Raw genomic sequence first — 24,979 nt, forward strand, 5'->3', positions numbered from 1 at the left:
TGGAAAGGTCCCAACTCAAGACACACTGCTTCACCTGGCAAAGTTACCAAGATCTATGAGGACAAACATGCCTGAGAAATACCGGCTCATACCAACACAAGGTGGACATCAACCCTGAAACCGTTGCAATTGGGGTTGATTGAGGGAAGCTGGAAAAGATTGAACTCTACTTGGATAAAAGTAGTAACTGCTGGTGACTCAGACTAGACTGAGAACCCAAAGCCAAGTCCAGCCTCTCCAGGGAACCTGGTTTTTAACAAACTGGCTAGAGAAAAACCCACACGCCTTTTATTGCTAGTTTAATGGCGTAAAGAATAACATGCGTGCTTCAAGAATGTGCACTTTCCACAAAATAGAGCTTCTATCTCTATTTTTCTCTATTTTGCTATTTTCTCTCTATGGCCACGGGTACACATGCACATTGTGGCATGTCTTTAAATATGTGCATGCATGTGCATACACCCACACACACGTATGTACTTATCCTGCAAATCACCTTCATGACTAGCCCAGTCAGATTTAGGCATGGCATAGGTCTTTAGGAAAAGGACTATTCATTCTCTTCTACTCCACAGTCTGAAAAGCTTGGAAGGCAACCCATGGTAATGGATTCTGGGAGACAGCCTCTAAGGAACCCCAAAGATCCCTACCTCCTAGCATTTGCAATCTTATGTAATCCCCTTCCCTTGAGTAACTTGCATCTAATCAATACACGAAAGCAATACTGAGGGGATGTCATTTTTGTGATTATAACTTCCAATTTGCTAAAAGACTTTCTGCCACCGGCTTTGATGAAGTAAGCTACCTTGTTGGAGGTCTGCGTGTCAAGAAGCTGAAGGTCATCTCCAGGCCACAGCTAACAAAGACCTGAGGCTCTCAGGCCTCAAGGAATTGAATCCTGCCAATAACCATGTGAGGATGTTTCCCCAGTTAGGCCTTTAGAGGAGACCCCAAGCCTACCAGACCCCTTGTTGCAGTTTTGTGAGGATCTTTTTAAGCAGAGGACCAAGCTAAGCCATTCCCAGGCCCTTGACCTATAGATAATAAATGTGTATTGTTTTAAGCTACTATATTTTGGGGTAATTTGGTATGCAGCAATAGATAACTAATACACTAAGGGAAGCAACTGATGGGTTTTAAGTTTGTGAGTTCCAGAGAAAATCCCAAATGCAGAGAAGCAAAGATTGAATAGGGACAATTAAAAATGGCAGAAATCAGGGGTGCCTGGGTGGCGCAGTCGGTTAAGCGTCCGACTTCAGCCAGGTCACGATCTCGCGGTCCGTGAGTTCGAGCCCCGCGTCGGGCTCTGGGCTGATGGCTCAGAGCCTGGAGCCTGTTTCCGATTCTGTGTCTCCCTCTCTCTGCCCCTCCCCCGTTCATGCTCTGTCTCTCTCTGTCCCAAAAATAAAATAAAAACGTTGGAAAAAAAAAAAAAAAAATGGCAGAAATCAGCAAGAGGGCAGTAATAACAATGAATGGCATTACTCACAAGTTCCCAACATGGAAATGTAACCAATTTTAACATGATCCCAAAGATAATCAAAGTTTTACAGGACAAATAGAAGTTAAAAGAAGGAAGAGAGAATGATTCTAGACGGGATTAGGGCAAAAACTAACTCAATTAACATTCTGATTAACACTCATCACACCTAGGCTGCAATTAATTTCAACTTGTTAGCTTTAAACCAAAGACCTAAGAAGTGAAATACTTTAAAGGCACGATCTCTGCTGACCTGAGTGGCCGGATGTTTAAATACGCAATTCTACTGACAAGATTTTGCTTCTCCAGGCAGTCTCATCTCTTAAATGTGCTAAATGGAACTGAACGGTAAAGATCCACAAGGGTGGACAAAACATTATTCCTGCATGAAGAACACAACCATGAGGAGTTTGTGCACCTCACATCCTGACCTCCATACCTGTGGAGGCTACCCTGTGTGTGTCAAGAGTGTATCTATTACAGATGGAACTCTTGGGCTGGTCAAGTGGGAGAAGCATCTGTGAATTCCTAATCTACCTCATTCTCACTGGGAAGCAGTTGAGCTCTGTCTAAAACTGGGGATATTTTTAGTAGAGAAAAAAAAAAAAACAAACCAGGGCTGAACTGAGCCACAGCTTTGGGTCATTTCAGTATAAACTGTGTTTTTAAGAAAAGCATACAGCAGAACTTCTGTACAACAGAAGTGGAAACATGAAAGAGCCAGTTCAGACAATACCAAATGGCCCAGCACAACGAGGAAGGAGAGCACGGCTGTGCTGCCCTGACACGTGTTCTGTCCAGAACGGACGGCATCAGTGGGCTCGTCCGGGAGCCTCTCCGCTGAGAGGGAAGGGAAGACGAATCAGGAGCAAGAGGAGAAGCGAACATCTGGTAAGGAGGCGGGGCGGGCATGTTGTTTCATCTGCTGTGAAGCTCCCAGGGGTCACACGGCTATTCTAGCACATCAACAGTGGCCCAGCCAATGCAAGCAGCAGTCTGAAGGGAGGGGGAAACCCTGTGTTCCAGGTTTATAATCCCCACGCAGACCCTTTTCCCACCATTCTCTCATTGCCGGTGTCTCATTTTACCCTAACTTTGTGCGCATTACTGACAGCATGAAATGGAGTTTCAATTCCATCATGTCACTGGATACATTTTGAAAACCTTTTGTGGATTATGTAGATTTCTTAAATAATCTCTATATTAAAGTACTACTAATCCCAGTTTCATGAACATTTATACCCAGAGAATTATACCTAGTTCAGTAACAACCTCAAATATTATTATTATTATTTAACCGAGTTAAATTTTTTTTTTTTAATTTTTTTTTTTCAACGTTTATTTACTTTTGGGACAGAGAGAGACAGAGCATGAACAGGGGAGGGGCAGAGAGAGAGGGAGACACAGAATCGGAAACAGGCTCCAGGCTCCGAGCCATCAGCCCAGAGCCCGACGCGGGGCTCGAACTCACGGACCGCGAGATCGTGACCTGGCTGAAGTCGGACGCTTAACCGACTGCGCCACCCAGGCGCCCCTAACCGAGTTAAATTTTAACAGTTAGTCCTGCATTCCAGTTTAGTGATTTTATAAAATACTGTACCAAGTCTTAACCAGCTTAAATGTGGTTAGATTTCTGGGGAAAAAAAAAAAGTTTTCGGTATTTATGTATGCATTACTATCCTCTTAAGACAGAGTTCTCTCTCTCCCCACCCCCTCCCCTTCTCTCCAGAGAGAGAGGTGAGAGGGAAAAAATGAGAAAGAGTTGCATGTATGTTTAGAGATCACTTAAAATACCCCTTCAACCAGTATCATAAGCAACTCAAAGTTAGGCACAACTGGCAGTGCCAGACTAAGTCACTGACCATAGATGGAAGGATGGAGACTTCCCAACAGGTGAATAGGCTTTCCCGAAGTTCCTCCAGCCTATGCCAGCTCTAAGGAACAGAAGGTTGGCTACAAGCCCGCAGTGGCTTCCTAGTGCTCCGGGGACGTCCCCACCATATGCTCACCAATCTAGTCCAAGGGAAAATACCCTTTGCTCTGCTTTTTGACTCAGAGGACAGCTTTTCTCTTGCTCTTTGGACAATTCCAAGGCTGTGTTAGTCAAGGAAGGGAGAAGTCCTTTTGAGAAAGGTTCCGGTTACGTGGGGATGTTGCATACAAGGCAACTTTCCAGAGTCACTGAGGGTGACGACCCACAGGTACTCACCAGTACATTGGTGCCCGCTGCCAGTGTAACCAGGCAGGCAGGTGCAGCTGAACGTGCTGCCCCCATGGTAAATGCACCGGGCCTGGTCAGCAGGAGCACAGGAATGACTGCCATCCGCACAGGGGTTGGGAGGTGGGGCGATCACTGAAAAGAGAAGAAGGCAAGGACATCTGAGAGTTCAGACCTGCAGATGGGTGAGAGTGCTCCTCCCAGTGTGATTCACACACCCATAGCATCAGGACATCTAGGGGCTTAGAAGGCATATAGGTTCTCAGGCCCTATCCCAGAGCCAGTTAATCAGAATCTGACTTTCAACAAGATCCCTGGATGGCTTGTATGCATATTAAAGTTTGAGAAGTGCTGGTCTGGGTTTGTGGTTAAAACTCTAGACATGAAGATCAGTCATTAAAATAGTCCTTGATAAAGTTTATAACTCACCAGAACTACACACACACACACACACACACACACACACACACACACAGTTTCTATGATCACTGCTACTTTTTCATCCCACTGGGTTAAAAAGTGTATTTTCTCTATCATCGTCTGGCTTTACCAGTGGGATAAATTTGGGATCCTACTTCCTGTGGATCCACTTTTAGGCCCAAAGGTTTCTTTTTCTTTTTTTTTTTTTTACCCTTGAAAGAGTACATTTATTACAGATGGAGTTGTACAGCTGGCCCAGTGGGGCGAGCATTTTTGAATCATAAATCTGTTTCATTTAAATTTGAGAAATATTTTACTTCTGTCCAGAACCGGTGGTATTAGAGGTTAACAGTCTTGTTATATGATTGGGCCAGATACCAAGACACGCAGGAATCCCAACTGGGTGAACACCCTTCAGTAACTCAACACCGAAAGGAAAGCAACATACAAACCCAGGGCTGAACTGGGCCATAGGGTTATTTCAGCGCAAAGTGTTTTCAGAAACCATATGGCAGAGCTTCTGTACGTTAGAGCAGAAACATTAATGAATCAAAGAGCAAGGTTCAGCACTATTTTGGCTCACATAGCCAAAAAGAGAAATGGCTTAGCACTCACATATACAAGTGTGGTGGTCGTCTGCAAACTCATAACCACTCCGGCAGTCACAGCTGTAGCTGCCCGGCAAGTTGGTACACACAGAGTTGGGGCCACAGTGATGGAAGCCGGTTGCACATTCATTTACATCTAAGAAGAAATAACGACAGAAAAGCGCGGCTTAAATCAAGGGTTCCACAAGTGAAAGGTCTGAAAACTCGATGTTTCCTCACTACTATGAAGCTTCAACAGGACAAATAAATTGTGGACTAAACAGAAGTCCAAAGGTAAGATTTCTAAGCATCGACCAGAATGCATGTTGCAGATTATAATATTTATCTGCAGTCAGTCAAGTATAAGTCTGAGGGAGAAATATTTCAATATTCTAAGAATTCTTTAGACTTTATTTAAAAAAAAACCACTCAACATTTAAAAGAAAAACACACTAATGACTTTTCTTTTAGAAATGTAAAGAAATTTCTGTGGATTGTGGGGATATAATAAGGGAAAAAAAAAACAAGGTCTGAAACCTGAAGACAACCTGAAAACACATGTTTTAGTAAATATAAGAAAATACTTAATACAGGGTTAAAATGACAAAACTTAAGAACTCAAAATATGCAGGAACTGCAACAGTTGTCTTCTTTCTCCAATCCTAGCCCCAAACACCCACGTCCAAACTATCCTCTCAAACCTAACCAGAATATGCTTCAGTTTTTAAAATAATAGCATTTAGGTTAATAGCTGCTAAACTTGTCTCGTTGATCAGTGGAGATCATAAAAGCAGACGCACCTATCTTCTATAAACACAGGGCTGGAGGACCCCGTGAAAGAACACAGCGCATACAACTTACCCACACAACTCCGTCCATCTCCCTGGTACCCGGAGGCACACTTGCAGGTGTAGTCTACACCTGTCCCTGGATGGCACCGAGCTTTCGTGTCACATGTGTGGCTCCCATCGAAGCAAGGATTCACTGGGGTGGGGGTTGAGTCCGCTGCATGAGCAGAGAGGGAATAAACCACACTAGCACAATCTGGTTGTTGTAAAGAGAATGGCACAGAAAGGAGATCAAAGACTCCATGGGACCCAAAAATAAATTCAAAATGGATGAAAGACGTAAAGGTGAGACAGGAAATCATCAGAATCCTAGAGGAGAAAACGGCAACAACCTCTCTGACCTCGGCCACAGCAACTTCTTACTTGACATGTCTCTCAAGACAAGGGAAATAAAAGCAAAAATGAACTATTGGGACCTCATCAAGATAAAAAAACTGCACAGCAAAGGAAACAATCCACAAAACTAAAAGGCAACCAAAGGAATGTAAGAAGATATTTGCAAATGACTTATCGTATAAAGGTTAGTATCAAAATCTATAAAGAACTTACCAAACTCAACACCTGTAAAACAAATAATCCAGTGAAGAAATGGGCAGAAGACATGAATAGACAGTTTTCCAAAGAAGACATCCAGAAGGCTAACAGACACATGAGAAGATACTCAATATTGTTCATCATCAGGGAAATACAAATCAAAACCACATTGAAACACCACCTCACACTGGTCAGAGTGGCTAAAATTAACAACTCAGGAAACAAAGGATGTAGGTAAGGATGTCAAGAAAGGGGAACCCTCTTGTACTGTTGGTGGGAATGCAAACCGGTGCAGCCACTCTGGAAAACAGTGTGGAGGTTCCTCAAAAAATTAAAAATAGAATTACCCTACAACCCAGCAATAGCACTACTAGGAATTTAACTAAAGGATACAGGAGTGCTGATTTGTAGGGACACATTTACCCAATGTTTATAGCAGCACTATCAACAATGGCCAAATTAGGAAAAAGCCCCAATGTCCATCAACTGATGAATGTATAAAGAAGATGTGATATATATGTAATGGAATACAACTCAGAGATGAAAAAGAATGAAATCTTACCATTTGCAACAACGTGGATGGAACCGGAGGGTATTATGCTAAGTGAAATAAGTCAGTCAGAAAAAGATATCATGTGTTTTCACTCATATGTGGAATTTGAGAAACTCAACAGAAGACCATAGGAGAAGGGATGGAAAAATAAGTTACAGAGAGGGAGGGAGGCAAACCATAAGAGACTCTTAAATACAGAGAACAAACTGAGGGTTGATGGGGGGGTGGTTAGAGGGGTGGGGAAGATGGGAGATGGGCATTAAATGGGAGATGGGCACTAAAAAGGGCACTTATTGGGATGAGCACTGGGTGTTGTATGTAAGTGATGAATCAAGGGAATCTACTCCCAAAGCCAAGGCTACACTGTATACACTGTATGTTAGCTAACTTGACAATAACTAAAAAAAAAAAAAAAAAAAAAGAGAGACTCCATGGGACGGACTATATCCTCATCTGTTTGGGGGCCCACCAGGCGACCTTACTAAATTATTAATCCCCCAAACTGGGCTGGATTATCCAACCTACAGTTTTAAATTCCAGAATGGCTTCCTCTTCCCTACTCTACAGACACCTAACCTTTTATTACTTACATTAGGCTTGTGTCCAGGGAATAAAAACATCCAAAACATGACCAACTTTTATTTTAAAGTGCTTTCACTCTATCACCTCACGTGATTCTCCGAACTTTGTGAGGTTGGCTGTCATCCCCATTCCCTCTGCAGATAAGTGAGTGACATTGGAAAAATTGCCCCAGCTCACAAAGCCAGGAAATGATACAGCAGGAATGCATACCCCCAATTTTTGTCCCTAAAGTGGGCAAGACCTCACTAAAATTCACCATTTTAGAAGTCAAAATTTCATTAATGGGAAATCTTGCTTTTATAAGATTTAGAAGACTAAAGAGGAATGATTTTTGCAGTATTTCCTCTTCAGGATTAACCTTGCCAGAGATCCATCCACCCACTGGGTAGTGAGAACTGTTAACATCTGAGATCTTCCCTAAAGTTTTATTTCTAGACAGAGTAGAGTAGTAATGCTTAGCGAGCACTTATTTGCCAGGCACTGTTCTAAACCCTTTACATATAGCATCCCTTTAAATCCTCATGAGTGCGCTGTGAAGAAGACATTAATATCTTCATTTTTTACTACAGTATGGAGAGGCCAAGTAACCTGCCCAAGGTCATAAGACAAGGTGCGTGGAGTGGGGACAAGAAGCCAGGCAGTCTGTGCTTTCCACCACTTGGCTACAGACACCACTGAAGGAACTTCATAAACTGGGCTCATCTAAGCCAAGGGCACAGAAGTGGTGTTGGAAAGAGCCCCAGACACAAGGAATCCATTAACTCTGGGCACTTCCGTTTACTCCTCTGATTCCTCAGGTGTAAAATGGGAATAAAGTGAATGCTTAGATCTGCGAAAACTGAAGAAAATAAAGCAAACCCGACAAAATGTACGTGGAAGGCAATTTTGCTCCCCACAGGCCCAGTCCCTAGTGACTCTGTTCCCCCCTTTTCTTCCTCAGTGGGGCCACTACCCTCAACATGCTTTCAGCTTTATGTCTCAGTTCCTAGAATTAATTCTAATCTTAGATCCAAAAGATTTCAAGAGCTTTATCCAAACCTCCCAGGCTTTACATCAAGCCACCCCAGCTACCGAGAGGGCTTCGTCTAAGTCATAACTGGAGCTTATGCCCTGGACTTCTGCCTGTGCCTGGTCCCTGTCTTGACAGCCAGCTCGGTACACCCCAAGTTCTGCCCGGATCACGACAGCTCCCACTGCTCCAAGGACCAGAACCTTGGCATCGGTAGATACACTGGCAACACCACCTACTTGAACTTCCTGGCACTACCTCCTCCTAGATTTCCTCTCATTTCTCTCTGGCTCACCCACATCTCCCACCCTCCTTACCTCAGGTGGGTGGGCCTTGCCCAAAGTAACTCCTAGTCTAGACTCAAGGTGACACTTGCTGCCATCACCTGCCTCAGACTGGACCCCCTTGCAGTCCTTCAGGACATCCAGCTACCTCCCCAGGGCTTGCCCACCGTCCACGCTGACTCTTCCAGTTTTCTCAGCCTGGTAGGAGCAGGGATGCCTTGGCTGAGTCTCTGAAAGGACCCGCTGCCTTCTGGTCAATTCCCCCTATCACTTTATAAGAAACACCACTCTGTGTTCTTACAACGCAATATTCTTAGTCCCAAATTATGGCCAAGCAAGTAAATAAAGGAGGGCCATGGGTTTATCCTTGGTCTGCCTCAATGATGTTGGCTGGTGTATGTTACAGAATCTTTGCCAAGAAAAAAAGGACCAACAAATGGCTCCAGCACTTTTTAAACCTGATGAACTTAAGTCTGTCAGCGTGCACCTAGCTCCGCAAATCAAGCAAAATACCCTTGGGCGTCCCTCGTTCTTCCCTCTGGATCTCTTGGTGAATGGGATGGAAGCAGAACGCTGGGGTTATAGGGTAGTACAGACCAAGTTCCTGAGACAGTCCACAGCATGGTTAAGAGTAGGGTCACGTCCTCGCTGAAAGCTGAGAGCAAGGCAATTCCTTCTCATTTCTCCATTTTAGGAGAAGATGCTGTATAACGTGCGTGGTCTACCCAGCCAAAGGGGGAAGCGATCTCTGAAATGTTTTAATTTAGAAATACCAATGCTTACCCTTCTTGTTCAGTACTTTCCAGCATCAAATTTGCACTGTGGCACATTCTGGTAAAGATCAGTGAGAATGCATAGACATCAAGAGCTCACCGCCCTGCTAAGCATGAAACAAAACAAAACAAAAAACAACACAGTGCAAAAGCTGACTTGCACACTTGGACGGGAAACACTGGCCTACCTGAAACCGAGGGGGCAAAATGTCCATAGTTACGTGACACTGATTTAAAATATACTACACTGACAGGACGGGCTATGTAATTCACAGAGCTCAGTGCAAAATGAAAGCATGGGGCCCTGCTCACAAATTAAGAGTTTCAAGAGAACAGCCGCAGAGCTCTCAAACCAAGTGTAGAGCCCTTCTGAGCACAGGCCCTGCTCACTGAACTTGGTTTCCAAAAACACAGCTTTAAAAATACATTTCTAAAACCATTTGGCTACTCACTCTCCACGGCTTGTTAGCTTTCTCCTATTATAGCAAGAACAACACTATCTTCCTTACCATGTATTCTATTTCGCCCTCACCCTTTTAAACGGCTTGACTCTCTGACAGGGGATCTGGAACTAATTTACTCATTTAATCAAGAGGAGAAGAGCAGTTTTCCATCAAGGAACAGTCCGTTCCGCTTCGCTGCATGGCCCTCTGCCCAGTCTCCTCGACCCGCCAGAAGGAGCCCTGAGGTGGGCACAAGGGCAGGAGGCCCAGCGGCGTCCTGCTCGAGGACCCCATGAAGGACAGCCAACCCAGACCTGAAGCTCAAACACTTGGAGGGCGGTTGGGGGCTGCAGCTGGGAAGTGGGCCAGGCCCCAGGCTCTGACCGCTCACTGGGAAGACTGGACGACAGTACCTCCCGAGCCCTGGGAAGCCACAAGTGCCCACATCAGATGGGGCAGCTGAGGGGTGTCCCAGACATTCCAAACAGATCATCAGTCCCTCCAGAGAAACAGAACACTTGAGAGGATACTGTTGTGTACTGCGGGGGGGGGGGGGGGGGGGGGGGAAGGTTTTGTCATTTGTTCATTTGTTGTTTTCTCTCCCCCCACCCCATTTTTCTCCTATTCAGGGAGTATAAACAACAGTATTGCAGTTTTCCCCAGGGGTGGGTGAAATGGGGTGCAAACACACAGGGTTAAAACACACACGCCCTCTTGAAATTTGGCCCAAATTATGAGGCAGTCCTGAGGCCAGCAGAGTCCATGTGGAAAAGCAGTGCCGGGCAAGGTTACGAGACGGGCTCTAGAGCTGGGGCCCAGGATAGGGGCCCAGCTGGACACGTTTTAGTTGTGACGGAGCAAGTTACTTCATGTCTATACCTCAGTCTCTGTAAAATGGGGGATGATGATCCCCCTGTTGGGCAGGGGGTTTTGTGGGACTGAGTTCATTTCTGAAAGTACTTATGACAGTGCTTGGAGCCAAGTAAACCATCCTTTGCTATTATATTGGACTGGCATGGAAGGGAAAATCACATAAAGTTCTAAAGACAAATGAGCAACTTGGTACCTGTCAGTTTGCCGGCATTCTTTTTGTTACTCTCATCTGGTGTGCCTCCGGGAAAAACACACCCAGAGATTTATCTTTTCACTACATAATTCTAGAATCTGAGCGGGATTCCACGGCCTGGGAGGCTCTTCGCTAATCACTGTTCTTACAGACCAGACACCGACACCCAGCAAAGTGCTGAAGGGTGTTTTCCTCAGCTGTTTGTGTTCAACTCTTTTCTTGAGAAATAGGCAATCATCTTTTCCCTTGTGGGATGTCCATCTCTCTAAAGTCAACTGACGTTTTCATGCTATTAAGAAAATCTTTGCGTTCCCAATGCCTGTACTCCCAAGCACGTTTCCTAAAACCAAACCACCCACACAGCCACACCAACAAACTCGGGATTCTCATTTCAAGTCACCTCTGCATCCTCGAAGAGTCCAGCCCTCCTGCCTTCATCTCGTTATCGTATTGCTGAAGTGTGATGCTCATGAGCCTGAGGAGGCTTACGGAGCCCTCTTCTCCATTGCTGAGTCACAGAATCACCTCTGGAGGGGAGTCTGGCCTCAACAGTATCGATACAGAGCAAAACACGCGAGACCCTCTCTTTACTCCTTAGGTACGCCTTGCATTCTTGGGGAAAACACTAGCTATTGGCTTTTACAACTAAAATGTCCCTTTCATCTGACAATTTCCTATCTGTTAGGGTTCCTGGACTTTGCAGGGTCACCCTCTGGCTCACCAAAAAAAAAAATTTTTTTTTTAATCAACAGACTTTTTTTTTTTTTTTTAAATTTTTTTTTTTTTCAACGTTTATTTATTTTTTTGGGGACAGAGAGAGACAGAGCATGAACGGGGGAGGGGCAGAGAGAGAGGGAGACACAGAATTGGAAACAGGCTCCAGGCTCTGAGCCATCAGCCCAGAGCCTGACGCGGGGCTCGAACTCCCGGACCGCGAGATCGTGACCTGGCTGAAGTCGGCTGCTTAACCGACTGCGCCACCCAGGCGCCCCAGACTTTTTTTTTTTTTTTTTAAAGAACAGTTTTAGGTTACAGAAAAATTGAGCAGAAAGTAAACGTTCCATAGCGCCCCCCCCCATATGCAGTTCATGAACTTCTTATATTAGTGTGATACAGTCATTGTAACAATAAGCCAATACTGATATTATTACCTAAAGTCTACAGTTTATTAGGGCTTACTCTTTGTGTCATGCAGTTCTATAGGTTTGGGCAAATGTATAATGATATCTATTCACCATCATAGAAGCATACAGAGTAGTAGTTTCACTGCCCTAAAAATCCCCTGTGCTCTCCCTAGTCACCTCCCCCTGAACTCCTGGCAACCACTGACTTTTATTGTCTATAGTTTCATTTTTCCTAGACTGTTACATGCAGGTGACCCTTGAACAATTTCCTGATCCCCTGCAGAGCTGAAAAATCTGCATATAACTTTTGACTCCCCCAAAGCTAACAGCTTACTGTTGACCAAAAGCCTTACCAATAAGGAAATATCTGATACATATTTTATATATTATATACTGTATTCTTAATAAATTTAAGCCAGAGAAAAGAAAAAATTAAGAAAATCCTAAGAGAGCACCAAAAACAAGAAGATACCTAGGAATAAACCTAACCAAAGAGGTAAAAGATCTGTACTCCAAAAACTATAGAACACTTATGAAAGAAACTGAAGAGTACACAAAGAAATGGAAAAACATTCCATGCTCATGGACTGGAAGCACAAACATTGTTAAAATGTCTATACTACCCAAAGCAACCCACACATTTAATGCAATCCTTATAAAAATACTAATAGCATTTTTTACAGAGCTAGAACAAACAATCCTAAAATTTGCATGGAACCACAAAAGACCCCAGATAGCCAAAGCAATCCTAAAAAAGAAAAAAAAAAGCTGGAGGCATCACAAACCCGGATTTCAAGCTACTTTACAAAGCTGTAGTCATCAAGACAGTATGATACTGGCACAAAAACAGACACATAGGTCAATGGAACAGAAAACCCAGAAATGGACATGGAACTATACGGTCAACTAATCTTCAACAAAGCAAGAAAGAATATCCAATGGAAAAAAGACAGTCTCTTCAACAAATGGTGTTGGGAAAACTGGATGGCAACATGAAGAATGAAATTAGACCACTTTCTTATACCATACACAAAAATAAATTCAACATGGATGAAAGGCCTAAATGTGAGACAGGAAACCATCAAAATCCTAGAGGAGAACACAGGCAGCAACCTCTTTGACCTTGGCCAGAGCAACTTCTTACTAGACACGTTTCTGGAGGCAGGGAAACAAAAGCAAATATGAACTATGGAACTTCATCAAGATAAAATGCTTCTTCACAGTGAAGGAAACAATCAACAAAACTAAAATGCAGCCTACGGAATGGGGAGAAATTATTTGCTAATGACATACCTGACAAAGGGTTAGTATCCAAAATCTATAAAGAACTTACCCAACTCAATACCCAAAAAAACTAATAATCCAGCTAAGAAATGGGCAGAAGACATGGATAGACACTTTTCCAAAGAAGACAATCGGATGGCTAACAGACACATGAAAAGATGCTCAACATCACCCATCACCTGGGAAATGAAAGTCAAAAAAAAATGAGATACACCTGTCAGAATGGCTAAAACTAACACAAACAACAGGTGTTGGCAAGGATGCAGAGAAAGGAGAACCCTCTTGCATTGCCGGTGTGAATGCACACTGGTGCAGCCACTCTACAGAACAGTATGGACCGTCCTCAAAAAGCTAAAATAGAACTACCCTATGACCCTGCGATTCCACTACTAGGAATTTACCCAAGGGATACAAAAATAGAGATCTGAAGGGGTACATGCACCCCACTGTGGAGCTAAAGTATATTATGCTAAGTGAAATAAGTCAGTCAGAAAAAGATAAATACCATACGATTTCACTCACATGTGGAATTTAACAACAACAACAACAACAACAACAAAAACAGATGAGCATATAGGAAGGGGAGAAAAAAAAGAGGGAAACAAACCATAGGAAACTCTTAACGATAGAGAACAAATTGAGGGTCAATGGAGGGGGGTGGGTGGGAGATGAGCTAAAGGGATGACAGAGATTAAGGAGGGCACCTGTGATGAGCACTGGGGGCTGTATGTAAGTGATGAATCACTGAATTCTACTCCTGAAACCAATATTGCACTGTATGTTAACTAACTAGAATTTAAATAAAAGTTAAAAAAAAGGAAATCATAAGAGGAAATACATTTACAGTACTGTATAAAAAAAAGCCACATATAAGTAAACCACCCAGTTCAAACCTGTGTTGTTCAAGGGTCAACTGTAGTTGGAATCACACAGATGTAGCCTTTTCAGGCTTTCACTTAGCAATATGTACTTAAGGTTCCTCATGCCCTTTAGTGCCTTAGTAAGCCTAGAACATTCTTATCTGCATGTTTACCAAGCTTCACAGGTGTGGTTAATTCCAACTCAAGTTTGAAAAACACGACTTTTTTTTGTTTAGTTTTTTTGGGGTTTTTTTTTTGTTTTTTTATTTTTACCCCACTGCTATTTTTTTTTCAGTGAAGACATAATTCACATACCATATAATTCATGCATCTAAAGAACACAGATTTTTTTAGTATATTTACAGTTATGCAACTATCACCACAATCAAGTTTAACACATTTTAATACCCACCCGCAAAAGACACTTGTACTCTCTGGCCATTCACTCCCTATCCTCCTCTTATGCCCCAACCCTAGGCAACCACTGATCTACTCTCTTCGCAGATTTGCCTCTTTGGGATATTTCATATAAATAGAATCAAGCAGTAGGTTGTCCTTTGTGACTAGTTACCTTCACAAGTCAGCATGTTTTCAAAATTCATTCATATTGTAACATGTGTCAGTACTTCATTCCTTTTTATGTCTTGATCATATTCCATTGTATGCATTAGGACATTTTAAAAATCCACTCCTCAATCGATGGACATCTGGGTTTTTTCTACCTTTTGGCTATTCTGAATAATTCTTCCATGAATATTCATGTACAAGTTTTTATGGGGACATAAGTTTTCTTTTCTCTTGGTTATAGAGCTACGAGTATAATTGCTCAAGTGGTGGGGCACCTGGGTGGCTCAGTCAGTAGAGCGTCCGACTTCGGCTCAGGTTGTGATCTCGTGGTTTGTGGGTTCAAGCCCCACATCGGGCTCTGTGCTGACAGTTCAGAGACTGGAGCCTGCTTCGGATTCTGTGTCTCCTTCTCTCTCTGCCCCACTCCCCACTTGCACTCTGTTTCTCAAAAATGAATAAACGTCAAAAAAAAAACTTACAAAAAAAAGTCAATTGCTCAAGTGGTAACTTTAACTTTGAAAAACTACTGGATTGTTTTCCATAGTAAGTACCATTTTACACTCCCACTAGCAGTGTATGAGGGTTTCAATTTTTCCACAACTTCACCAACACTTATGTTTTTTTAATATAGCAATCCACATGCATGTAAAGTAGTATCATTATGGCTTTGACTGTATTTGCATTTTCCTGATGACTAATGATATTGGGCATCTTTTCACGTGCCTACCGGGTAGTTTGTGTATCTTCTGAGAAATGTTCTATCTAAATTTTTTATATTATTTCTTTTTATTGTGTTTGTGAGAGTTCTTCATATGGTCTAGATACAAGCCTCTTATTAAATATATGATTTTCAAACATTTTATACCTTTCTGTGGGTTGTATGTTCACTTTGTTGGTAATAACCTCTGAAGCACAAGTTTTTAATTTTGATGACACCCAATTTTTTCTTGATTGCCTACGCTTTCAGTATCATATATAAAGAAGCTATTGCTGGGGTGCCTGGGTGGCTCAGTTGGTTGGGTGTCCAACTTCAGCTCAGGTCATGATCTCATACTTTGTGAGTTCAAACCCCACATCAGGCTCTACTGTCAGTGTGGAGCCTGCTTTGGATCCTCTGTCCCCCTCTCTCTCTGCCCCTCCCTGCTCTCAAAAATAAACATTAAAAAAAAGCAGCAGCTATTGCCAAATTCAGAGTCATAAAAATTTGCCCCTTTATTTTTTCTAAAGTGTAGCTAAATTACATGAAGGTCTATGACCCATTTTTGGTTAATTTTTGTGTATGATGGAAGACAGGGGTCCATAATCATTTTTAGCATGCAAATATCCCAACTTTCCTAGAACCACTTGTTAAAAAAAAACTACTCTCTCTCCTCAATGAATTGTTTTGGCAACCTTGTCAAAATCAATTGATTGTAGATGTGAGTGTTTATTTCTGGACTCTCACTTCTATTCCACTGATCTTTATACCCATCCTTGTGCCAGGACTACATGGTCCTGATTAAAGTGGAAATCCTCCAACCGTTCTTTTTCGATTTTGTTTTGGCTATTCTGGGATCCTTAAATTTCCATCAATTGTAGAATCAGTTTCTCAGTTTTTGCAGAAAGACCAGCTGATAGCTGATAGGATTGTGTTGAATCTATGCTAGGAAGCACTGCTATGCTAATAAGTCTTCTGAGTCATAAAGATGCCATTAGGTCTAATTTTCTATTTATTTAGGTCTTAATTTTTTTTTTTCAAAACTGCTTTACAGGTTTCAATGTAGAAGTGTTACACTTAAAAAAATTTTTTTATTCCTAAATATTTTGGGAACAGAATTGTTTTTAAAGTTTCCTTTTCAGTTTGCTCATTGTTACTATACAGAAATAGAAGACTGATATACAAAAATTATATCCTTTGACTTTGCTGAACACATTAGTTCTAACAGTTTAACGAATTAGACTTTCTACATATTAAGATCACATCATAGGAGAACAGAGATCATTTTGCTTCTTCCTTTCCAGTCTGCATGCCTTTTATTTTCTTGCCTAATTGCCCCGGCTAAAACTTCTGATGCAGTGCTGAGCAGAAGTGACAGGAACAGACATCTTCAGAGCGAAAGCATCCAGGCTTTCCTCATGGGGTACGATTCAACTTGTGTTTTTCTCTCTTTTTGTTCTTCCAGGCACTGGCTCTTTGTCTTACCTTGATTTGATTTGATTTGATTTGATTTGGTGAAATCCAGCTCACCCTTTGAGTTCTAGCTAAAATGTCCCTTTTTGGGTACCTCTTCCCTACACTTCCAGACTAGGCTCATAGTGCCATGCTCTTATCAGTATTATAAATACCTGTCAGCATCAGTCCCCCTCCTAACTTGGCCTCACCTTGTTCACAGATGTCTCCCCAGCAGAGACTGGCACACACATGGGGTGTGTGCTTGGCACCCCAAGCAGCCTCACATATTGTGCTCTATTCCTTAGTTTGGTAGGAACGCCGTTCTACAGGTTCCATTTCTACCTCTGTCTCCACCTCAAAGACAAGCCCCTGCTTTACGCATCCTTACGCCCAGCACCTAACACAGAGCCTGGTACTCGGTAACCCTTAGTAACCTCCGTGAATCATTCTGAGGCTACTCAAAAAGGAATTTTAAAAAGCTGGATGCGATTTTTTGCCAAAACAACAGAAGGAAACATACCTTCAACTGGGCCAAGCTGATTGGTCACAGCAAATCTAAGTACTCCTTCCCCATCAGTGTACAAGGCAAAGACCCGGTCCACATTCAGCTGCTGGGTTTTGGGGATGGCCCGGTGTCTGGGGGCGTGCCTGCATGCCTGGTAAGTGATGTTCTGGTAGATGCGGTAGGACAGTGTTTGGTTGATGGCACCGAGGATGAGTGAGTAGTCTCTGGAACTTGTGGAGGTCACAGCTGCAACAGATATTATTCAGCCAAACCGGTCAATTTTGAAGATACCAGAGATTTTCATGTGGGGTAGATTTTTCTGCACAGTTTTTCATCTAATTCCTGGAGGGTGTTCCCTTGGGAAGTTCCTGAGTTAATATGGAAAACCTGCCTGACAATTCCAGGAATGTGAGTAGACACAAAGCCAACGTGCAGAGGAGGAGGAGGGATGATCACTGCCATCATTACTAGCAAAGAATAAATTCTGCCACGATGTGCCAGCCACGCCAGGTGCTCTACAAGCCCTGCCTTGTTAGTACCTCACCCCAGCAGGGTGGCCTCTGCGATCACGGGCAGGGGGCCTTGCAGAGGTGAAGAGGTAGCCTATCACATACCAGCCTTGTGTATGTGATAGAGCTGGAACTGGGACACGAGGCAGCCTGACTCTCTACCCCAAGTTTTCATGTTCAAGATTGCACAGAGGTGACAGCTTCCAACTTAAGTCCGAAGGGTTCTGGACAAAGGGAAGGGACGTTCTTTCAATCTGAATGCGGAGTTGGAAGCCCACACCAGTGTTCTGGCCATCAGCTGTTCTGTGCACGATCTGGGTTTGTCCTGCCCATTCTCCTCTGTTCACCCTCTGCCCAACTTCCAACACTCACAACACAGAAGCAGGAAAGGCACGGCTCGAAGCAAACTGCTGTGACTACGCCAGCGTCTTGCATTCAGGTGGTTTTACAGAACTCAGCACAATTTACACATAACAACCACGGAAGGTAGAGAGAAAAGGCGTTCTTCTGCTCATTCTCAAGATGAGAAAATAGGCCCTCAGGTGGCAAGTGACCTTAGCCCTCAGCTAGTTTATTTTTTTTTCAATATATGAAGTTTATTGTCAAATTGGTTTCCATATAACACCCAGTGCTCATCCCAAAAGATGCCCTCCTCAATACTCATCATCCACCCTCCCCTCCCTCCCACCCCCCATTAACCCTCAGTTTGTTCTCAGTTTTTAAGAGTCTCTTATGCTTTGGCTCTCTCCCACTCTAGCCTCTTTTTTTTTTTTTCCTTCCCCTCCCCCATGGGTTTCTGTTAAGTTTCTCAGGATCCACATAAGAGTGAAAACATATGGTATCTGTCTTTCTCTGTATGGCTTATTTCACTTAGCATCACACTCTCCAGTTCCATCCATGTTGCTACAAAGGGCCAGATTTCATTCTTTCTCATTGCCACATAGTATTCCATTGTGTGTATAAACCACAATTTCTTTATCCATTCATCAGTTGATGGACATTTAGGCTCTTTCCATAATTTGGCTATTGTTGAGAGTGCTGCTATAAACATTGGGGTGCCCCTGTGCATCAGTACTCCTGTATCCCTTGGGTAAATTCCTAGCAGTAGCCTTCAGCTAGTTTAAACTACAAGTCCATGATGTGAATTCCTATCCTCTGACTCCAAACCTAGCATTAGTTGTACAACACTGTGTAACACCTCATTTTAAAATGGGCTGAAACAATGTTACAGGACAAGTAAAAATTCCAATAGTCAATATTTTTCCATGGCCCAGAGAGCACAGGTGGTTAAAAACGGTATATAATGATACAACCCTAACCCACCCCCAGAGACAAGGTTACCATTGATTCCATTATTATTTGAAAGTACTGGGATAGGAATGTTAGTATTCATTTGTGTAGCAGCCAACACTTATACTACATATTTAGTAAGAGCACTAAAATGATATTGAGCTCCTTTTATGTACCACACACCATTCTAAGGACATCCCACATAAAAACTCATCATCCTCGGGGCACCTGGGTGGCTCAGTCGGTTGGGCGTCCGACTTCGGCTCAGGTCACGACCTCGTGGTCCGTGAGTTCGAGCCCTGCATCAGGCTCTGGGCTGACAGCTCAGAGCCTGGAGCCTGCTTTAGATCCTGTGTCTCCCTCTCTCTCTGACCCTCCTCTGCTCATGCTCTGTCTCTCTCTGTCTCAAAAATAAATAAATGTTAAAAAAAAAAAATTAAAAAAAAACTCATCATCCTCACAACTATCTTGGGAGATATGCACTCTCCCCATTTTATAGATGTCAAAATGGGTTACCCATACCTGAGTCCGTGTAGTGGTAAAGCTCCTTGTAGGGCGCTATGTGGGCTGTGAAATTTGCTGGGATGTAAGGCACCTGGCCTTGAATGTTGGTCTTAATGCTCAGATAGTTCTCTGGGTCAAGTCCCTCGGCAGTTTGAGTGATGCGAACCCTCTCTTCCCCCGGATAGAAAATAACTTCCATGTCATGGGTAAAGGTGGCACCTGGAGAGGAAGAAAGACTTCAGCACGGAGCTAAGAAGGGGTGTTACGTCTTCCAGTAACGATCACCGCTATGCATTTCCTCATTCCTACTGCTGTTGGAGACGGCGCCTACAGAGATCATCTGATATCAAGACTAAGTACCATCAGCTGCCGATTTCGTCAGTTCCCCCGTTTCTACTCAACAGTGTGGTTTCATCCTGCCTCATTTCACACTGCTTCTCTTTGTAACAGCTTGTTTTCCGTAAGAAGCTACTAGGAACATCCTGACCTTTCTCTTTCTGAGGTTGCCAGACTTAGTAGAAAAACAAGCCAAAAAACTTAGGACACCCAGTTAAATTTGAATTTCAGATAATATGTTTTTAGTATAATACGTCTTCTACAATATTTAGGGCATACTTTTACTAAGTTATTCACATAATTCACTGTTCACCTGAAATTCAAATGTGACGGAATATACTCCACCTACTTGTAACTCCAAACCTTGATGGAAAACAAGATAGCTCTGGAGGTGCGGGAAGAACTTTTCTCTCAGCACTTGATCTGTGATAAATCCAGTAGGAAACCGGCCTTTTCAGGTTGGGAGGAAAGAGCCAAAAAAAAAGATCCTCTACACCACCTAAGGTGGTCCTTAGATCAGCATTTGCGTCTCCTGGAAGCTTGCTAGGAAAACAGAATCACAGACCCCAGCCCAGGCCCACAGAGCCAGAATCTGCCTTTTCACAAGGGCTACAGGTGATCTGTGCGCAGGTTAGAGTGTGAGAGGCAATCACCAGTCAGTACCATTATGGGTCAGAGTCGCGGGGGTGGGAGAGGAGGAAGTTTACTCACGAAGCAAACTCCTCTCCAGATGCCCTGTAATCACCATTTGTGCATCTCTATTTGTCAGATCTGTGTGTAACAACTAAAGTAAACACAACCTAACAAACAAGCTTCAAGCAATTCTGGTGAAAGGACATAAATGGTCCAAATGGAATCATCCCATTTCTCAGGATGACGTGGAGAACATGTGGAAGAAAACAGTCCCGTGAGACCAAACCAGGCCCAGCTACACACCTGTAAAATACTGAGCAAACAGATCCTCTTTCACAGAATAAAAACCAAAGCATGGTGGCCAGGAGCCATCAGCCCCCTCAAAGGGCACTGCTGCTCACCTGTGAGACGGAAGCCATTCTCCCAGCCTGGTTTTTCTAATGCAAAGAGCCAGCCAAATAGGCCTCCGATTGGCGTGAGCGGGAGAAGGGCTTGGGCCGCGGGCTGTGGGATGTGGCTGATGGCCGTGTAGGCTCTGCCGTCATTGCCCACGATGTAAGCATGTAGGTCCACGTCAGTGAAGCGGACGGGCGTGTGGCCCACGCGGAGGTGGCCACTCACTTTCCCGTTGACTCGATGCGGTACCCCTGAAAGACAGCAGATCCAGTCAACTGTGACCACGGTCCAGGTTGGGGATGGGTACCCAGAAAGTAATTCCGTTCACAATTCCCAAAACTCAGTCTTTTAGCCATTTTCATGATTCCTAACCAACCCATTATCCATCTAAGTACAAAACAGACCTGTCTTCGATTTATTTTCTCCCATCCACTCTCCCATCCACTGTGACTCTAATGAGCTGGCAAAAAGGAGGAAAGATTTCTGGCTAATCCTCAAATTGGGAAACCAGCCCAAATGCGCTCATTTCTCTCGATCAAGCACCTGCAAGTTGCCGGTGCTTTGATTCAGGCAGTCGGAGATTCGAGGTCCATAAGCAGAGTCACAGCGGCAGCTGGAAACAAGCAAGTGGCAAAAATCTGCACAGAGCAGCCCCCAGCCCCGTCAAGCCAGCATCTCTTACCTTCTGGCAGACAGTGCTTCCCATTTCCGTAAAACCTGGACTGGCAGTGGCAGCAAAAGCCAGTTGTGTAGTCAGTGCAGAAGGCGTGTGGGGAGCACTGTCCGTGGTTGCGTTCGCAGGTTTCCTTGTCGGCAGCATTATACGTGAAGACTGGAAAGTCAAAACAAATTCGCATTACAAGGACTAAGTGATTCCAGCATCGTTCCTGCCAAGCTTCATCGTGGACACCACATCTGCTCCATAAAATCAGTTTAGCTTGTAATAAACAAATGGGTTTTTGATGTTTAAGAGACAGGAACAACACTCAGCCCAGGGGAATTAACTTGCTTTGTCTTCTGGCAAGAAGTACCACGGACTGCTCCCATCTGGGCTCACCGCAAAGCTGGTGAACTCCGGGGAGGCCGCAGCACTGTGGGGTGAGCGCAGAACACAAAAGCCAACCAGTAAGTACGCATGAGGCCGAACTGCACAAAACTGCCATTTTGTGGGTCTAAGATGGTCAAATAGCAGCAATTTTATGTGACTCAACCTGAGAGTAACGACCTGGAGAGAGAGGAAGCCTGAAAAGAGAAATAACAAATGTGGTCTTAGGTCCAAGCACTCTTTGCTTCTAGGGGATCCTGTACCTAAAGAGAATACCCTGCAGCTTGTCTCATCTGCCCAGAGAGGTAGGTTTTCTTCTGATAGAGAAGGGCCTTAAAGAACACACCCACCCCTAAGGAGAATGTATGGAGAGGAAGGGAGGAGGGGGAAGGAGAGGATTCAGCTGTTAAATGCCCTGTGCCTTTGTGGGGTTTCTGGTGGTGGCTATGGCACAAGCGAGATTGCTATGCAGTAGGAGAGAGGGGGCCACGATTACAGCTCTTCTAGGAAACCACAGTGGACCAGTAGTGGCTCCTTCCATCTTCCACTTATTCTGCCCATTAAAAAAAGAGGGCCATCAGGGGTACCTGGCTGACTCAGTCGGTTAAGCATCCCACTCTTGGTTTCGCCTCAGGTCATCATCTCATGGTTTGAGTTTGAGCCCCACATCAAGCTCTGCGTTGGCAGTGCAGAGCCTGTTTGGGATTCTCTCTCTCTCTCCCTCTCGGTCCCTCCCCCCCATGCCCCCTCAAAATAAATAAACGTTAAAAAAAAAAAGTGAGAGAGAAACAAAGGAATTGGAGCAGATTCCATTTCCATATAGGAAATGGCCAAGAGAGTGGGGTGTGGTTGGTGGGGGGGAGCTAATAGAGAAGAGAGGGCTCTCTCCAGACACCAGGGATGATGTTAAGCCCGAGCGTGGCCACCAGGAGGCAAAGTGGCTGAGCACACCTGGCCTTCACATGGGGCAGGAGGGTTAGGAGTTGGGTGGAGACTCGGGGAGCGCTGACAAGCAGGGACAGCACGGAACTCCAGCGCTGGACTCTGCTGCTGTGGGGTGCCAGCTCCGGAGGAAGACGGATTCCCTACTCCTAGGCAAACCTAGGTGGCAGCTGTGCTCCGGACCTAGGTCTGAGAAGGAAGAAACTGAAGGGTAAGGAAAAAATGGAAAGATTAACATGTGCACACTACTCCAGGGAAGAAGGGCAAACAAAGAAACCGAAGGAGGGGAGATGTACCCCAGGTAAGTAAACATAGCCAGGCAGAGACTTGTATCCACAGGTAAAAAGAGAGCAAAGTTACCATTTAAATAGCCATTCCTCTATGGCAGATACCACTCTATGCACTTTTTTTTTTAAATTTTTTTTAACGTTTATTTGTTTTTGAGACGGAGAGAGACAGAGCATGAACAGGGGAGGGGCAGAGAGAGAGGGAGACACAGAATCTGAAACAGGCTCCAGGCTCTGAGCTGTCAGCACAGAGCCCGACGTGGGGCTCAAACTCACGGACCGTGAGATCATGACCTGAGCCGAAGTCGGACGCTTAACCAACCAAGCCACCCAGGCGCCCCATCTATGTACTTTATTAACACCTTCAATTTGCACAAAAGCAGGGACTGTTTTGATCCCTGCTCTGCAGATAAACAAGCTAAAGATTAAAGTGAATTTCCTGAAGTCACACAGGCCATAGGACTTGAACCCTGGAGGTCTGGCCCCAGCTGGACTGCAGTGGAAGCCAAGTACATAGGCCACGAGAGCTGGGTTAAGGATCAGATCAGCTGCTTGGGGTTGATCAGCCTAGGCTTCAGCAAGTAAAATTTGAGGCACACGTTATAAATCGGGCCTGATGGAAGGAGAGCTGGGATGATTCGGACGGGGATTACGGTGTGTTGTGGGAAAGAGCACAGGTAAGAGGTGGCGGCAGCGGCAGGAGCATTAACTTCTGGGCCGTACTTGACCGCTGCTTACAGACTCTTGAGAAAGCAGCAGGCTGAGGGTTGGCAGGGCAGGTGACTGGACTCAAGTGAAATATCTGGGAACATGGTGAGAATGCAGTCAGTGACTCAAGACTTGGTATTTAGGGCCTTGATGACACAGATGAGAAATTCCAGTTTAATAAACACAGACATTTAGGCATAATCCTGAACAGGGTTTTTTTTTGACTAGGACAGGGACATAGAACTCACAAGCCCCTCCAAACTCCCCTCTCCCCACCCCGCCCCAAAATTTAGATTGGGTATTATAGAGGCTGCTGTGAAGAAAACGATGTCATCACCGTCCATTGATTTAAGAAGTTAGGACCCAGTTTGAGTAAAACAAAAAGGAACTTGTCAGCCTGGGTTTCTCTGGCTCCAAAGGTGACAGCTAAGTGTAAAGAAGCAGTTCCTGGAGGGATTGGCACACTGGCAAGTGCTCAGGGCACGGCTGCCATCAGGACTCTCCTCTGGAACAAGGTGGGAGGGACACGGGGTGGGGGGGAACGGCGGGAGGACCCCAACCTCTAGAACTCAACCTTGACTTGTGGCTCAGGTGGCTCTGGGCAAACCACAGAAATGCTCTCTAAAATCAGGGTGACACCCCTTCTCACACCTCCATTGCCAGAAATCACATTTTTTCCTGAACGTACTTCAGAGGACCAAGGTAGAAAAGCAATGTGACACAGGTCTAACGAGTAGTCATATTCAGGTTAAATCGGGTAAAAATAAAACCAAACCCTAAACAGTGTTCTCCCGGATTAAAGAAAAAGCGGGTCTGTCTTGTATTCCCTCTCTTTCTCTGGTGAAGACTTGTTCTGGCACCCAATCCCTCTTACAAGAGTGGGTCATCACACAGGGAGAGATGGGATGCAGGAGGACTGGAGATTTGGAGAGCTGAGGTTCATTAAACTAAAAAGCAAGGCGCAGGCATGGCTTTCCTATGGGTAAAAGGAGTGGTGCTCAGCAATGCAGCCAGCAACTTACAAGGCAACTGTGGAAAAG

At 44.3% G+C, this 24,979-nt stretch overlaps 1 protein-coding gene across 1 annotated transcript in view; it reads right to left on the minus strand.

The window, feature by feature from the left end:
* NID2 (nidogen 2) overlaps positions 1-24,979 on the minus strand; it is a 68,842-nt gene that overhangs the window by 16,870 nt on the left and 26,993 nt on the right. The window contains exons 5-11 of the mRNA XM_045450963.1: positions 21,640-21,789; positions 20,963-21,208; positions 19,611-19,811; positions 17,305-17,535; positions 5,567-5,710; positions 4,734-4,862; positions 3,690-3,833 (exon numbers count right to left, since the gene is read on the minus strand). Coding sequence (XP_045306919.1) covers positions 3,690-3,833; positions 4,734-4,862; positions 5,567-5,710; positions 17,305-17,535; positions 19,611-19,811; positions 20,963-21,208; positions 21,640-21,789 — 1,245 coding nt within the window. The remainder of the gene's footprint in view (positions 1-3,689; positions 3,834-4,733; positions 4,863-5,566; positions 5,711-17,304; positions 17,536-19,610; positions 19,812-20,962; positions 21,209-21,639; positions 21,790-24,979) is intronic.

Source organism: Leopardus geoffroyi, chromosome B3 (assembly GCF_018350155.1).
Source record: "Leopardus geoffroyi isolate Oge1 chromosome B3, O.geoffroyi_Oge1_pat1.0, whole genome shotgun sequence".
Lineage (NCBI taxonomy): Eukaryota > Metazoa > Chordata > Mammalia > Carnivora > Felidae > Leopardus > Leopardus geoffroyi.